We start from the raw sequence: 14,271 nt of genomic DNA, 5'->3' as shown, positions 1-14,271 counted from the left end.
AAGAAGCAGATCAAATGAACTCTTCTATGTGTCCCATCCAGTAGTGACAGCATGAAATATGTCTGTACTTCCTGGTGAATGGGGAAAAATTCCTCTGGGCGGGGATCAGTACATTGTGGAACCCACTGTGTAAAGCTGAAAAAGGTGTGAAACTGCTGGATTGCATCCTCAAGCAATAGGACACTAAGACATGAGGGACAGAGCAATTGTACTTTATGGTGACTGGAATTCCCTCACTTTTTCTTTGCAGTGGAGAGAGCGGTGCAGGGAAAACGGAGAGTACGAAGCTACTGTTGCAGCACATAATGAACCTATGCAAAGGCAACTCGCAGCTGGAGCAGCAGATCCTGCAGGTAGGTGCTGGTGGGGTCTTGTTGTAGATGCAGAAGTAGCATTGCTGTGAGGCAGCTAGCACTAAGCTCAGAGAACCTCCTGGTGAATCATCACCACTGAGTTGAGGAGCAAAACATTAAGACACGTTTTTAGGAAAATAGTGGGAAGGATGATGAAATAGCCAACCACAAGTTAGAAGGGTTGGTAGGTTTGCTGGGAATGTGATGGTTTGGTTCCCAAATGGAACAGAACTATTGTGATTGTTTAGCATGATGTCTGTAACAAGAGAGTAGGGGTTTATTTTCTGAATCATTTCCTGTTTGAGATGGAACAATATTTTTATTAGAGAAATAAAATCTTGATTTAATGAAAGTCAGGGATGGAGAATCTACACAGCCTTCAGTAACCTTTCATTGGCTAGTTATACTTACTGTCAGGCACATACTTGCTAACTCAGCGACTTCATCTTTACTGTTTTCATAACTTTTGCTAGCTGATTTTGAAACATGGCTCTTTGGTCTTGACTTGCTCCCGGGGGAGTTTTATTTTGAGCAAATCATATCCTAGCCTTCCAGTTGATAGATTAAGTGGAATGAGTTCTTGGACTGCTCCATTTTAAAGTCTGTTTCAGACATCTGTGGTGGAATCAGACCAAAGCTAGCCTGATTGTTCTTTCAGTTTCTTCATAATTCACTGTTCTAATCTTTATGCTGTCCACAGATACTATTAGGTATTTTATCGTGCTTACATTTAATGAGTATCGTGTATTTGCTTGTTGTTGGTTAGCAGACAAATAATCTGGTATAAAGTGATACCACACCAGATTACTAGGAAAATCTGTTATACCAACATTATCTTTTAACAAATGAGTTGATAGTCAATCACTTTTTGTGATTATTTTCAGTAATTCCTGCTTAGTCTTTGTCACGTTTGCCTCTTCCAGACTTTTCTTTTCTCAGAATGTGATAAAATACACGTTTTTGAGTGTTCATGGAGTGTTTTTTGTTCCATCAGAATGTTAAACAGCAAATGCTAAAGCTAACCTTTTCCAAACAAGTTGGATTGGATCGCTTAATTTGAAGAATGCATTTTCTATCTGCATGCCTCTTGTAGGTAAACCCATTGCTTGAAGCTTTTGGCAATGCCCAGACTGTGATGAATGACAACAGTAGCCGCTTTGGAAAATACATACAGCTGCGTTTCCAGAATAATACAGGTAAAGTCAAGGGGAATTGAGGGAGTGGACTGAGTAGCCAGAACTTAAGGAGAGTAAAATTTTGTTATTTGATTCTCTGTGGAAAGGGTGTGCATGTAAAGAAAATCCTATAGCAGCCACAGCTTTGAGATGAGACCTGGGTCTGACTTATGTGGGAGTATGGGAAGAAAATACTGGGGTGATGATGCAGGGGAGATATCAGCAATAGTCAGTGGTGTCTGATGACTCTGTTGTGATTAAAGGAGGTGAGTAGATGTCTTTGAGAACATGGGAAGCATGGAGGAGCCCATTTCCAGAGTGTTGGGTAGCCCAGAGAAGTTGTATGCAAGACTTGTTTCAGGCAACTCCATGTTTCTATCAGTAGTGCAGAGAAGTGGGGCAGCTCAGCTTCATGTCTTCTCCTTGTGCAAAATACACCCTGTCACCTTCTTGTGTGCAGTGCGAGGTGCCAAGCTGAGTGAGTACCTGTTGGAGAAGTCGCGAGTGGTCCAACAAGATACTGGCGAGAGGAATTTTCATATCTTCTACTACATGTTTGCTGGACTGTCTTCAGAGCAAAAGGAGATGTATGGGTTATTGGATCCTTCACTCTACAGGTACTTCAAAGTCAGATCTTAACTTCATCTTCATGATGGGGGGTGGAGGGGAAAGTAGTGAAATGGAGCCTACAGTTCTGCCAGTGGGGATGGAGCCTGGTACAGGTTGACGTGCAGAATCAAACTGTGTAACCCAAGTAAGATTACAAAGCAGGTGGACATCTAATCACCTCCCTGCCAAATGTCCTCGGGCTGTTCTCAAGCCCTTATCTTTATGGCCTTCATCCCCCTCATTATTACATACCCAGTGTCTGCCATCCCTTATTTTCTAACAAGCTCTACATTCTTGCTTCTATAAACTATCTCTAGCTATTCCCATTCACCCCCCTTATTCTCAGTCGCTGTGAAGCCTTCTTGCCTTTTTACTTTCACTTATGGAGCCCATCTCACCTTTCAGGGTAAATAAACCAATGGAAGCTGAAGTGGGATCTGAATGGGTGTATACAAAGAGATCTTACAAATCATCATGAAAGCTGGTAGATCTGGATCTCTTCTGTGTTGCATTACCTTAGAAAAGATTTTTATTTCTTTCAAATCTCAACCGTTGCTGATCTGCTTTGTTCATTTGGAGTAGAACTGAATTGCTGCACTGATTGTATTAAGATTTTGTATACTTTCTCAGGTACATAAGCAAATGGTTTGGTACAGAGGATGTAGCTCAGCGCTGGAAGCAGAAATACCAGGAGGTGTGCAATGCCTTTGACATGGTGGGCTTCCAAGAGCAGGTCAGTTCTGGGATTGCTTTGTTTATACCTGAATTTTCCATCTCGCTTGCAAAACACTTGAATTTGTCACGCTTTGTGTAGAGCCTTTTCCCACAGGCTGCCCATGCCTTTCCTTCACCTTTTCTCCTTCTGGGGTCTCCACGTTTTGTATTTTACATACTAACAGATTTTCAGTCACCCCTCATGTGTGTTTTAGGAACAAGTGGATATGCAGGCAATCCTGGCTGGTGTGTTGTCACTGGGCAATGTGACCTTTGATCCTCAGGAGAGCAATGGGTCCCTAAAAGTGAGTGAAAGCTCACAGGGGTGGCTGAAGATTGCAGCGGTGAGTCATGGTTTTCCAATATATCCCTCTGATTGCCCTTATGTTACTGCCATTGGTACCCAAAGAAACAATTCCCAGGTTCTCTTTCTTGTTTGTCTAGGACTAGTGTCTTGCATCTGGAGATATGAAGTCAACAAGGCATGTGTAATATAATGCAAACGTTTTAAAATCAAATTCTATGTTTCACTAAGTGTAATACCTCGGAGAAATTTGGATATGTGGTATCTGAATGCTGGCTTGTGTATCTATATAAATCCTGTCCAAGGACAACACCTTAACTTTTGTTGATAATCTTGAATTAAATTTTCTACTATTTTCACATGAAATTATCAGATTAAAAAGCATATATTCTCTAGGCCTATCTGATCTCTAGTATATGAGATGGATGTGTTATAGTCGTTTACTAACAGCACAGTACAGGAAAATGAAGCATATTTTTGCTTTCTCCATGTCTTTTTATTTTGATCTATTAGAAATTCCAGCACCCTTGGTTTTGTTTCATCTCTTCGTCTGAGTTCCTCCTACAGCATACCTGAATTAACCACATACATCTGTTCAGCAGCCAACTTCTTTTTGTCTTTGTTTTTAAAATCTGCTCCTTGGTTTTTGCCTACAGAAGGGGGAATTCCTGTTAAAGTAATTACTGGAGAATTCAACTGCATCTGAGTTCCCTTTGTTTTCTGTTTTCTTGTGGGTTCACATGACTGATCTCTGTGCAGTCACCTTGGTGTGGTGCTGTTCTATAAGTCATTAAATCATTCAGCCGGGACTGACGTGGCACCCAAACAAGGTGACAGGTGGCACCACCGGGAGATCCAAACGGAAAGTATTCAGAAAAGGATCTTGCACACTACATAAGATAATGTGCATCTCAGAGCATGTATCTGTCTCTGGTTCTGCAAGATGCATGCCCTTACACTGGGTCTGTAATGATACAGATACAATCCTCACATATAGAACAAGGATTTGTTATTGCCTCCTCGTCTGTTTTCCCTTTCCCAGGGTCAGTTTGGAGTGCAGGAGGATGAATTGTTGAAATGCCTGGTTTGCACAATGTCAGTGACCCGGGGAGAGCAGATTCAGCGTTTTCACACCCAGCAGCAGGCAGAAGGTAAGAAACATAATGAGTTGCAGATGTGCTGGCTTGAAAGACTGACCCAGAGTAGTTTGATGGGTGTCCCTGCACATGTGCAACTTCTTAGGAACAAGAATGTCTGTCTGTGCCACTTCCTTCTTCTGCTTGCGCAGAGGCAAGCTTATCTGCTTGGTCTCTTACTAGCAGCTGGGATCATGAATGCTGACCTCCTTTTGTTTGACCACCAAGAGACTGCAGAGATTAAGTGAGAGACCAAGGAATTATCTTTACTTTCTCCCTCAAATCTAGACTAGAAGATGAATGTAGGTGTTTGTACAAAAGAGGGAAAGGCTACTGCTGCACAGTTCTGGCAATGTGCAGAGCTTTAGAAAGTTGTTGGAGACGTATTAGAGAGAATTAGTAAGACAGCACAATATCAGAGAAGGGGTCAAATGAAAGGGAAGTGTGGTAAGTGTAAGGTGTTATTTTCTTTTTCAGTAAAAAAAAAACTAACAAGAAAATAACCTTCACAACAAGATTCAGTTGAAATACAAGATGTTTTTTTAAAAACAAGCACTAAATGCCAGCACTTCAGATTATTGCTTAAAACAAGTTGGAAAGGCAAAACTGGAAACAGAATTATTTAGTTCCTCTTCTCAAATATCTTCTCTTGCTTATATCTAGACAATAGCATAAACATCAGTAGGTACATGTTGAGTTGGTCAGCAAATTTTTCATCAATTGCATCCTCCTCTTGCACACTCTATTTTTGCAGTTAGCTGTTGGATTAAAAAGAAGTTCTATTGTTTGCTGCAGAACCATTTGATTTTCTAAGAACAAGATGGAGCTTCTGGGTCATTTAGCAGGACTATATTCAGTTAACTGGTAGAGAAGAAAACAAGTCTGGATATTCTAAAAAGGGGAGGGACTTTTTTGGAAGTTAAGTTTTGTTTCTGTTTTGGATAGTCTCAAAAATACCCTAGTATGCCATATTTGGTCTCATAGAAAGATAGTGAAAACTTTTGAATGGAAGAGCTCTGTATGAGCTCTCAACCAATGGATAGCAGGAGCTTGCAGAGGGCAGGGATGATCAGACGCACACCTAATGTTGATCTTTAAAGTAGTTTTTAGAACCCAAGACATTGTAGCTAGAAGGGAATATATTGAGACAACTTTGGTGCTATGGTCTCTGCCTTCCTCGGAGCCCTTCAGTGCATCACTTGTTCTCTCTATGCAGATGCTCGGGACTCCATTGCCAAGGTGGCATATGGCCGAGTATTTGGCTGGATTGTATGCAAGATCAATGAGCTGCTGGCTGAGAATGTGGATCCTGAAGTAGAGCTGAGGGAGATAGGTGAGTTCTGCCTGCATTGCTCCTTCATCTGATCTCAAGTGCGCGTCCCTCAACCATGACAAAGGAAAGGCACAATTTCATGGAGGTTGCATAAGGGACACGATCGTGCTGGAGAGACTAGTGAGTGGCATTAAATCTGTATGGCAGCAGAAAGTGCTGGCAATTAGCTGATCTGAAACAAATATAAGGCTGAAGTTCTAGGACATGCTGACTCTGCAGAGGAGCTGGAGATTGGAGTGGATTGATCTTCTGAATTGATCTTCCAAGAGAATTTATGGGAGGGGAATCACTAGCTACTTGGCCAAGGATTCACATGCCATAACAGGAGCGTGATGGGATATTCAGTTGTGTGGTGAGTTCTGCAGGCTTTTGTGCTCATTTTCCTTCTTTTAGGTATCTTGGATATTTTTGGGTTTGAAAACTTTGCAGTGAACCATTTTGAACAGCTCTGCATAAATTTGGCCAATGAGCAGCTTCAGCATTTCTTCAACCATGTAAGTCTGTTGTGGATTATCTCACCTTGTGCGGCAGGGAAAATAGAGCACTGAGCTACCTAGAATATGAAGAACTTGTTGGAAAACAAATCTGTTGACTGGAAGGACAGAAATGGTGATGGGCAAAGCAAGGTAAAAAGTGGCAACCTTCACTGCCGTGGGAAAAGAACCATCAGTGAAAGTATAAGGGTTAAGCAATGACCTGAGTTGGCAGAGTAGGGGCACTTATACTCTGAGAAGTGTTCCTGCTCTATGCAGCAGCAGCAGCAGCTACTCACAAGCTATAGCAGAGCATCCAGAACAGCAGTTTCATTTTTAGTGATGCTGTAAGAGAGTCATGTGCCCTCAGCTCAGGATTAGAGAGATTTTCAAAGTTGTCTAAGTTTGCTGGGGACTTAAACCTCTGTTTTCTCTGTCTCAGCACATTTTCCAGATGGAGCAGGATGCCTATAGGGCAGAAGAGCTGCCCTGGGAAACTATCACCTTCCGCAACAATGAACCTGTTCTGGTAAGTGAGAGTTGAGAGAAGAGTTGCTCCATTCAGCCAAGGGAGCATTGTTTCTCTTTCCATCACTGGGAGGAGATGCACTGGGAAAAAGCTGCTTAAAGGGTGGTACAAATGAGAGTGGGTACCCTGCTCTGCTTTGGATACATGTAATGTTTCTCCTTTCCCTACAGAATCTGCTCCTGGCCAAGCCACTTGGGCTGCTGTCTCTTCTGGATGAACAGAGTGCATTCCCTCAGGTGTGGGATACGGGACAGGGAGAATGATGTGGGGGAAGGAGCAATAAATCTGTAGGCTGCAGAGAAAACTGTTATGTTGATGTGTGACTACAAAGAACAGGATGAACAAAGGAGTCCTCATGGCTGATGAGGCAGGACAGATAAATCATGGACAGACTGACTATATTGGGATCTCTGTGGAGTGTCAGAGTATACAGCATGAAGCTGTTGCACAGCCAAGGCCACTTCCAATACTATGCTTTCTTTCCATGTGCTCTGATCATGTCTCTGTTGCAGCCCTCTAATTTGATCATAAAATCTGCTTTTTTGCAGGCAACTGACAAGACTTTTGTGGATAAACTAAACAGCAGTTTTAAAGGGAATGTATACTTCCAGCCAGGCCGAGGACGTGTTTTGGGCTTCAGCATAATTCACTATGCTGGGAAGGTATGTACTGTTTGCTGAAAAAATGTTGTTGTAATGTTTGTAGGAGAAGGAAAATGTGTTGCTTGACAAATAAGGCTTTGAAGTTAAGGCATCTATGTTTTGACAGTTATATAACAGAAATGTGTTCCCTGGGAGCTGTCTCCTAGGACTTCCTGGGAGCTCATTGGAAGGTACAGAAAAAGGACCTCTGAAGAATGTGTGACTTCCTCAGGGAAGCATGTGATATTAGAGGAATCTGTCACACTGATCTGTGGCCTTTTGGTGCACTGATCTTAAAATAGTCCTTTATAAAATAAAAGTCCTATATCCACAGCCCCAGAAGGGAGTCTGATGGCTTTGCCTTTACCTATTGAGATCCAGAGTACTGCAGTTACAATTTTATTGTAAATACCATGCATTTACAGAATTCACCTTCCAAGACACTGTACACTCAGATTTACAAGTTGTTCCTGTCAGGCTGTGGAAATGGCTTTCACAGCAAGCTTGTGAGCACTTTGTGATTTTCTGCCTTTTCTCCTAGGTACAATACACTGCTGGTGGCTTTCTAGAAAAGAACAGAGACACGTTGCCAGCCAATGTCCGTGGGCTCTTCATCAACAGTGTCACCCCCTTGCTCAGCCTGCTGTTCACTGGCAAGTCCCTCTGCTATGTCGGGGCATCCTGCGTGAACTGGGGCCCTGCCCAGCAAAAGCTAAGGGTGGGGATAAGGCATGTGTACTACAAACATTTGTCCAATTGACAGCCTCTGGGAAGGCTGCAGGGATATACAGTGCTGCCTGAACTGTTCTGTTCCCCATGGTACATGTACGTGGTAGCAGGAATATCCGTCAGAGCTGTTCCTCCTGTGGAATTGGGAAAACACTGCATGTGCATAGTTCTGACTTTACATACATCCTTACATACACTAATTACAGCAGACCCTGCTCTCTTCAGGGATCCAGGTTTTGTTTGTTTGCTATATTTTGCTTCAAAGTGTTGTCCGAATGCCTCCGGCAGGCTGTTCCATGCCCACCGCCCTCTGGAGCAGAGCCTTTCCCTAACCCCCAGCTGCCCCTCCCCTGGCACAGCTCCATGCCGTTCCCTCGGCCCCATCGCCATCACACAGAGCAGAGCTCAGCACTGCGCTCCGCTCCCTGTGAGGAGCTGCAGCCGCCATCAGGTTCCCCTCAGCTCCTCTGATCTGTGCCTAGCACACGCAGGGCTCTCAGCCGTCCCTCACACACCTTGCCTTCCAGACCCTCTCCACCTTTGCAGTTCTCCTCTGGACTCTCTCTTTTTTATATCCTTGTTAAGTCCAAGCCACTTTCTGGGATTTACAAGTAACTGATGAATTCCATATCTATTCTGCACTGTGTTTTGCAGTTCTGCTCGTGTTTCTTAGAATCAGTGAATGACTTAAGTTGGAAGGGACCTTAAAGCCCACACAGTTCCACCCCCTGCCATGGGCTGGTTGCCCCCACCAGCTCAGGCTGCCCAGGGTCCCATTCCAATCCGGCCTTGAGCACCTCAAGGGATGGGGCACCACAGCTCTCTGGGCAGCAGTGCCAGCGCCTCACCGCCCTCTGAGTGAAGATTCTCTCCTTAAGTCTAACTTAAATCTCGTCTCTTTTAGTTTAAAACCATTTCCCCCTTGCCCTATCAGTATTAGACCATGTAAAAAATCACTTCCTCTTTATTAGCTCCCTTCAAGTACGGGAAGGTTGCAGTGAGGTCTCCTTGGAGCCTTCTCTTCTCCACGTTGAACACTCCCAGCTCCACCAGCCTTTCTGCATAGAAGAGGTGCTCAAGCCCTGTGAGCATCTTTGTGGCCCTCTTCTGCACTACTCCAACAGCTTCACATCTTTCACTTGTTGGAGATGATTCCCTTTCATGAGTATATTTCTCCGTTGCCATCTCCACACTGTTACTGAAGATACATAGTCTAGCCTGCTCTTTCTGAAAACTGACAAACAACAGAGAGAATCTGCTCAGTGCGTTCCTGTTCTCCGGTTGTGTAGTTCCCACCAACGGGCTCTAGATGGCACTGCGGAACGGGTTGGACAAGTTGACCTGCTGCGGTCCTTCCCGATTTCAATCATTCTGTGGTTAACATGACACCGTGGCATCAACAGTACGCCAGACTGTCATTTGATCCATCAGAAAATTCAGCTTCCCTGAACTTTTCATCTTATCACTGAATTAATTTTGAGTTACTTTGCTTTGTATAATCTCCCACATTGATTGTGCATTGGTGAGCTTTTCACTTTCTACCTGTACTTTTTTCTACATTGTTAGGTGCCTACCCTGGATGATCTTTATTTTGAAGTTCACTGAATGTTGCTCAGTAACCCAGCTGTCTTGTCTTTTCCATGACAGAAAATAATGTTGCTTAGATTATATGCTTAATATACTCGCATTTTCTTCTCTCAGTCTTTACCTCTTTCCTTATATTTGCAAATGCTGAAACCTGAAGTAGTGTCTGTGATTTAGTATGTGTGGGGAAATCTGTGCTTGAAGTAAGCTTTGAATGTTTTAGAATGGTTGACAGTGAGCAAAGCTAGATAAAAAATTAACCCTTGTCTCTGTTCTTCCAGCCACTATCTCCAGAACTGGGACACTGATGCCTCATATGAAAACCAAGGTATCATGCTTGAGGCCCATGTGGCAGTTGATAAATTATGACATAGGTACCTGATGTTTACTATTTGAAAAAATGGTTAAAAACAAGAGCAGGCAGCAATTGGCTGATAATAGGAGCAGACAGCAATCTGATTGCAAGAATTTCCCTGTTTTGTACACAGTTTTTTGCTTGCCTCTATTGCAGTGTTTCTTTTACCTTCCCACCCCTGAAATCTATTCTCTCTTCACCTGCTTTCTGGCAGAGAGTAGCAATCAACGACTCCTTCTAGAGATGATCCTTTTGTTTGGGTTTGGTTTCAGATTGTACCAGGAGCAGACAAGTTCAACAGCACACGAAAGCAGTCTGCTGGAGCTCAGTTCCGGGTAAAGTATTGATGCCCTGCACTGCCCTTTGAGATATATGCTGCATTATTTATTTGAGAGCTTGCCAGTCACTGGCTCAAGTATCCAGCCTGTAGAAGGGGGGTTTTTTTTGGGTACCAGGCACAGCTTGTAATGATGGTCTGGCTGTTACTGAAGCCTAAACTGTTGCTGTTTCAGGAGTCTGAGTTAGTGGCATGGGAAGAAAGGCAGCTCTGAACTGCAGGGTATTGCACTTGGAAGTCTGGCAGTGCTTTGGTATGCTGGGCTACTGATCTTTCTCTGCTCTAACCAGCATTCCCTGATGGTGCTCATGGAGAGGATGTATTCTGCCAACCCACATTTTGTGCGTTGTATAAAGCCCAACAGCCAGAAGCAGCCAGGTGTTGTGGACAACCAGATGTTCCTGCAGCAGGTAAAGAAAAGCAGTTTTCTTTGCAAGTACTTCTGTCAGGTCTCAGTAGGAAGTGAATCTGAGGCAGGGAAGAAATGGATTTAAGGTTCAGACTCTTTTGAAAAGTAGTGGAGCTCATTGGAAGCTTGCTGGTCTGACTCCTCCCTTGCAGGATTAAGCATGGGCACACCTTCTATGCACATAGAGGTTCTGGGTATTTTTTTATTGTTTTATTGTGTTTTATTGTGGTTTTATTGTGACACAGATTGCTATGTCCAGGTTTTACAGTCTTAGTTCTCCCCCACTTCATATTCATTTCCTATTCATGAATGTAATGAGAGCTGCTTGTCAGGTACTAGCATTCGTCTTCTCATCTCCAATACGGGGACTGGTACAGACAGTACCTCTCCAGGGCAGCTCTGAACAGGAGCCAAGATGGGATGGCTTTGATAGGAGCTGATGGGTACTGATACAGGTTTCTCTGGGTACTATGTCAGGTCTGATATCCAGGCCCTTAAAGAATATTGAAAATGTTTAGAAGAGTTCAGAACACTTTGTGGCCTGTATGATATATATGGATACATAAGAAAAGATAGGATAAAGAGGGAAGTGGATCTGTGCATCAGAATATGGCTTTGTACAGGTTTGGAAGTGGAATGCTATCCTATGAAAGACAAGTAAGTAGTGCCCATGTGCAAAGTAGTGCCCATGGCTGGCAGGTGAAGTTATTTGGATGTTGTGGTTTCCAGCTTTCAACTAGAGGTGGTTAATCATCAGAGTTTCAGGATGTGGTGAATTTAGACTTTAATCAAGGAAATACTTTCAGAAATTTTTTTTTGTTTGCTTGTTTTTTTACCTGGAGAGGTTTGGGCAGCAGAGGGACAAACTCACGTCCTAATGACTATTCTGGCCTTTGTGTGTTTGTTTTTCTAATCCTGTCTTTGTGGTGCTGCTCCAGCTCCGGTACAATGGACTGCTGGAGACTATCCGGATCCGAAGAGATGGTTTCTCTTGGAGACCATCGTTTGAGGAATTTGCTGAAAGGTATCTTAAAGCCTCTGAATGTTCCTAGTTAGATATTTTTAGAAAAACAACACTGGTAAACAGAAATAGGCGGGGATTAAACCTACTTCTGTAAAGTTTGCATACCTGAGACCACAAGGTTGTTTGCTGTGGGAATCCTAGTGGGAAAGACTGATTTGTTATTGTTTGCTGTGGGCTTGACATGGAGCAGCTCAGCACATCAATGATGTGGCTCTTATTTTGCTGAATTAATTTGTTTTTCACAGATATGGAATTCTTCTAGTTAAACCAGATGTTTCCTTGACAAAAGGGAGGTAAGGTCCTTTGTTATGTGTTATCCAGTTTGTTCTACAGAGACTCTGGTTCTCAGGAAAGAATAGCCAACTGACTAGAGGCAACAAAATGGGGATGCATTTTTGTGGTGACAGGGAACACAAATTCTTAAACAAAAACAGTTAATGTTTAAAAGTTTGGTACAATGATGAATGAAATATTTCAGTGTTAAAGTGCTGAAGAAGGAGGACTGGCTAAGAGGCTCAAAGTAGGGAGTTACAGTATTGACCAGGAGTGTCCCTTGAACTCAGTATGACAAGACTCAGCACAGTTGCCAGTTGCCTTTCTAGATTTTTTTTCTGATTTTCTCACAAGGGGAAGAAAATAAAGGCAATGCTGACTAAGCAGCCATCACTTGGGTATCTCCCAGGCTAGAAACATTACATTTGGCCCACGAATTTTTATGTGTGTATTGGCACAACATACTCACGGCACTTCAGAAATCTGTCTGTTCCTTCCAAATGTAAATGTCCCTCAGCTGCACAGTCTTATCCTGTTAGGTGTTTAATTCCTGCTGGTAGGGCAGCACTTCACACCTCCTGTTCTTCACTGTCCTACTCCCTTCTTCCTGCCACAGTTAATTGTGATAATGACAATGAAGCATGTAAGACAGCCAAGGGTTGGTGTTTTGTTTTGTTGGTTTTTTTGTTTTTTTGTCTCTTAAAAGGATTTGAATGTTGTTCTGGGAAAGTTCTTTCCTGGCAGCAATCTCTCCAGCCCTCGCACAGATGCCTTGAAGTTATTGATGATACTAAATTGCTAAGAACTGACAAAACCAAGTGGGAATCGGAAGGAATCTCACAAACAAGATGGAGACGATGGTAGAGAAGCAGACAGCACGATCTGTTTTCAGATACAAAAATCATAGGATGCAATTACGAAAAAATTATCAAGGAATGTAGTTCCTTATTATCTTGAGTGTAGCTTAGCAGAAGTTGGCTGAAATCGCAGGGTAACTATTTCTGTTTTGCTCTGCAGGACACTTGCAAAAAGTGTCACTGCAGTGTCACAGCCTAGGTTTGTAGGCAGAGGAAAGAGTCTGCTTGACAGAGCTGGAGTATTGCATGGAATCTTTCTGCATGACCCAGGTTTTATCACAAAAGCTTGCAAAATGAAACTGAAATTAAAAAATAGTCTTTCTCTAGGAAGACTTGCCTTGCTGAGCCTGTAACTTGTGTACTTTGAAATTACATGGAAATGAAATGAGGAAGAATAATCTTGAGTCAGGTTCTGCAGAATTGACTCTGAGAAAGCAAAACAAAGTCTATTTCTGAGCCCTGCTTTGATGTTCCTGAATGGAACCTTCTCCTAGCTATACCCCAAGCAGCTTTACAGATCGAGAGACAGTTAGTGTGATCAAGTAGCAGGGAATGGAGAATGCAGTGCAGAAACATCGAGGCACTTTTCTCCCCTTTGATATGCCTAAAAACACAGGCCACCTAGCGTTCACTGTGTGCAGAAAATGATTTTTTTTTTTTTCATTTTCTTTCCCTCTTTCAGCTGCTTGGAGATACTGCAAAGTACAGACCTGACAGGCTGGATATGCGGGTAGGTGTGAATCATTTTTGCTGGCAGTGCAGTTCTGAACTGCAGAGACATTATACCTATAAGCTGTTACCTGGTTGCCTTCAGGGAGAACTTTATGGCTGTAGGCTGTCCAAAGGATGATAGAATAAAAGCTTAAACAAACAGTATATTTCTGTACTTTTCTCTCTTTCCAACCTCACAGAAAGTCACGACTTTTCTTTAAATACTGGCACCAGGATCAGCTGGCAAAATATGTGGAGCAACTGGAAAGAGCAGCAGTTGTTATACAGAAAGGTGAGCACTGGAGCAGGACAGTCCCCTCAACTGTGTCTCATATCAAACCAAATAAAAATTTTTGTCCAGTCACTGGTCCAATCTGACTGTCACCTGTTACATGCTGTTCTCTGTTCTTGTCTCTCAGGAAGACGGGTGAGTAGTGTCCATAGCGGAATGAGAAGGGTGCTTCTTTCAATTGGTGTTCTTTAGTACCTGGTAAAGTAGGCAATATAATGAGATGTCTCTAATTCTCCTGGTAAATCTCATGAACTGACACTGAGGAAATCCTATCTCCTGAATAGAAGAGCTTTGCTTTTATTGAGCAGTGCTTGAAGGGTACCAAATAAATAGATGGTTAAAAGTGGCTCTTCTGTGTGACTGTTTTTTGGCATCTTACACTTTGGCATTAGAGATGAGAGCTTAGACTTGTAACTTTTTTTTTTTTTTTTCT

General features: G+C 42.8%; 1 protein-coding gene across 1 annotated transcript; it reads left to right on the top strand.

The window, feature by feature from the left end:
- Positions 1 to 200: 200 nt before the first annotated feature.
- Positions 201 to 14,254, top strand: LOC100540465 (myosin-IIIb-like). Its single transcript, XM_031557200.1, has 19 exons — positions 201 to 353; positions 1,447 to 1,549; positions 1,989 to 2,145; positions 2,768 to 2,870; positions 3,067 to 3,195; positions 4,198 to 4,306; positions 5,508 to 5,624; positions 6,018 to 6,118; positions 6,540 to 6,626; positions 6,797 to 6,862; positions 7,175 to 7,288; positions 7,809 to 7,920; positions 9,862 to 9,908; positions 10,208 to 10,270; positions 10,563 to 10,682; positions 11,620 to 11,705; positions 11,951 to 11,998; positions 13,518 to 13,565; positions 13,747 to 14,254. The coding sequence occupies exons 1-19, from the start codon at positions 216 to 218 to the stop codon at positions 13,922 to 13,924; spliced, it is 1,926 nt and encodes a 641-aa protein (XP_031413060.1). The 5' UTR covers positions 201 to 215; the 3' UTR covers positions 13,925 to 14,254.
- The last annotated feature ends 17 nt before the right edge of the window (positions 14,255 to 14,271 follow it).

This window comes from Meleagris gallopavo, chromosome Z (assembly GCF_000146605.3).
Source record: "Meleagris gallopavo isolate NT-WF06-2002-E0010 breed Aviagen turkey brand Nicholas breeding stock chromosome Z, Turkey_5.1, whole genome shotgun sequence".
NCBI lineage: Eukaryota > Metazoa > Chordata > Aves > Galliformes > Phasianidae > Meleagris > Meleagris gallopavo.
This window is presented reverse-complemented; position numbering and strand designations above follow the sequence as displayed.

What these genes read in the sequence shown, in the direction of transcription:
- LOC100540465 (XM_031557200.1), top strand. Translation starts at nt 216, where the DNA reads ATGGTGACTGGAATTCCCTCACTTTTTCTTTGCAGTGGAGAGAGCGGT. An exon ending in GCGTTTCCAGAATAATACAG is followed by an intron (nt 1,550 to 1,988) that starts GTAAAGTCAAGG and finishes TCTTGTGTGCAG; the next exon opens with TGCGAGGTGCCAAGCTGAGT. An exon ending in TGCCTCATATGAAAACCAAG is followed by an intron (nt 9,909 to 10,207) that starts GTATCATGCTTG and finishes GTTTGGTTTCAG; the next exon opens with ATTGTACCAGGAGCAGACAA.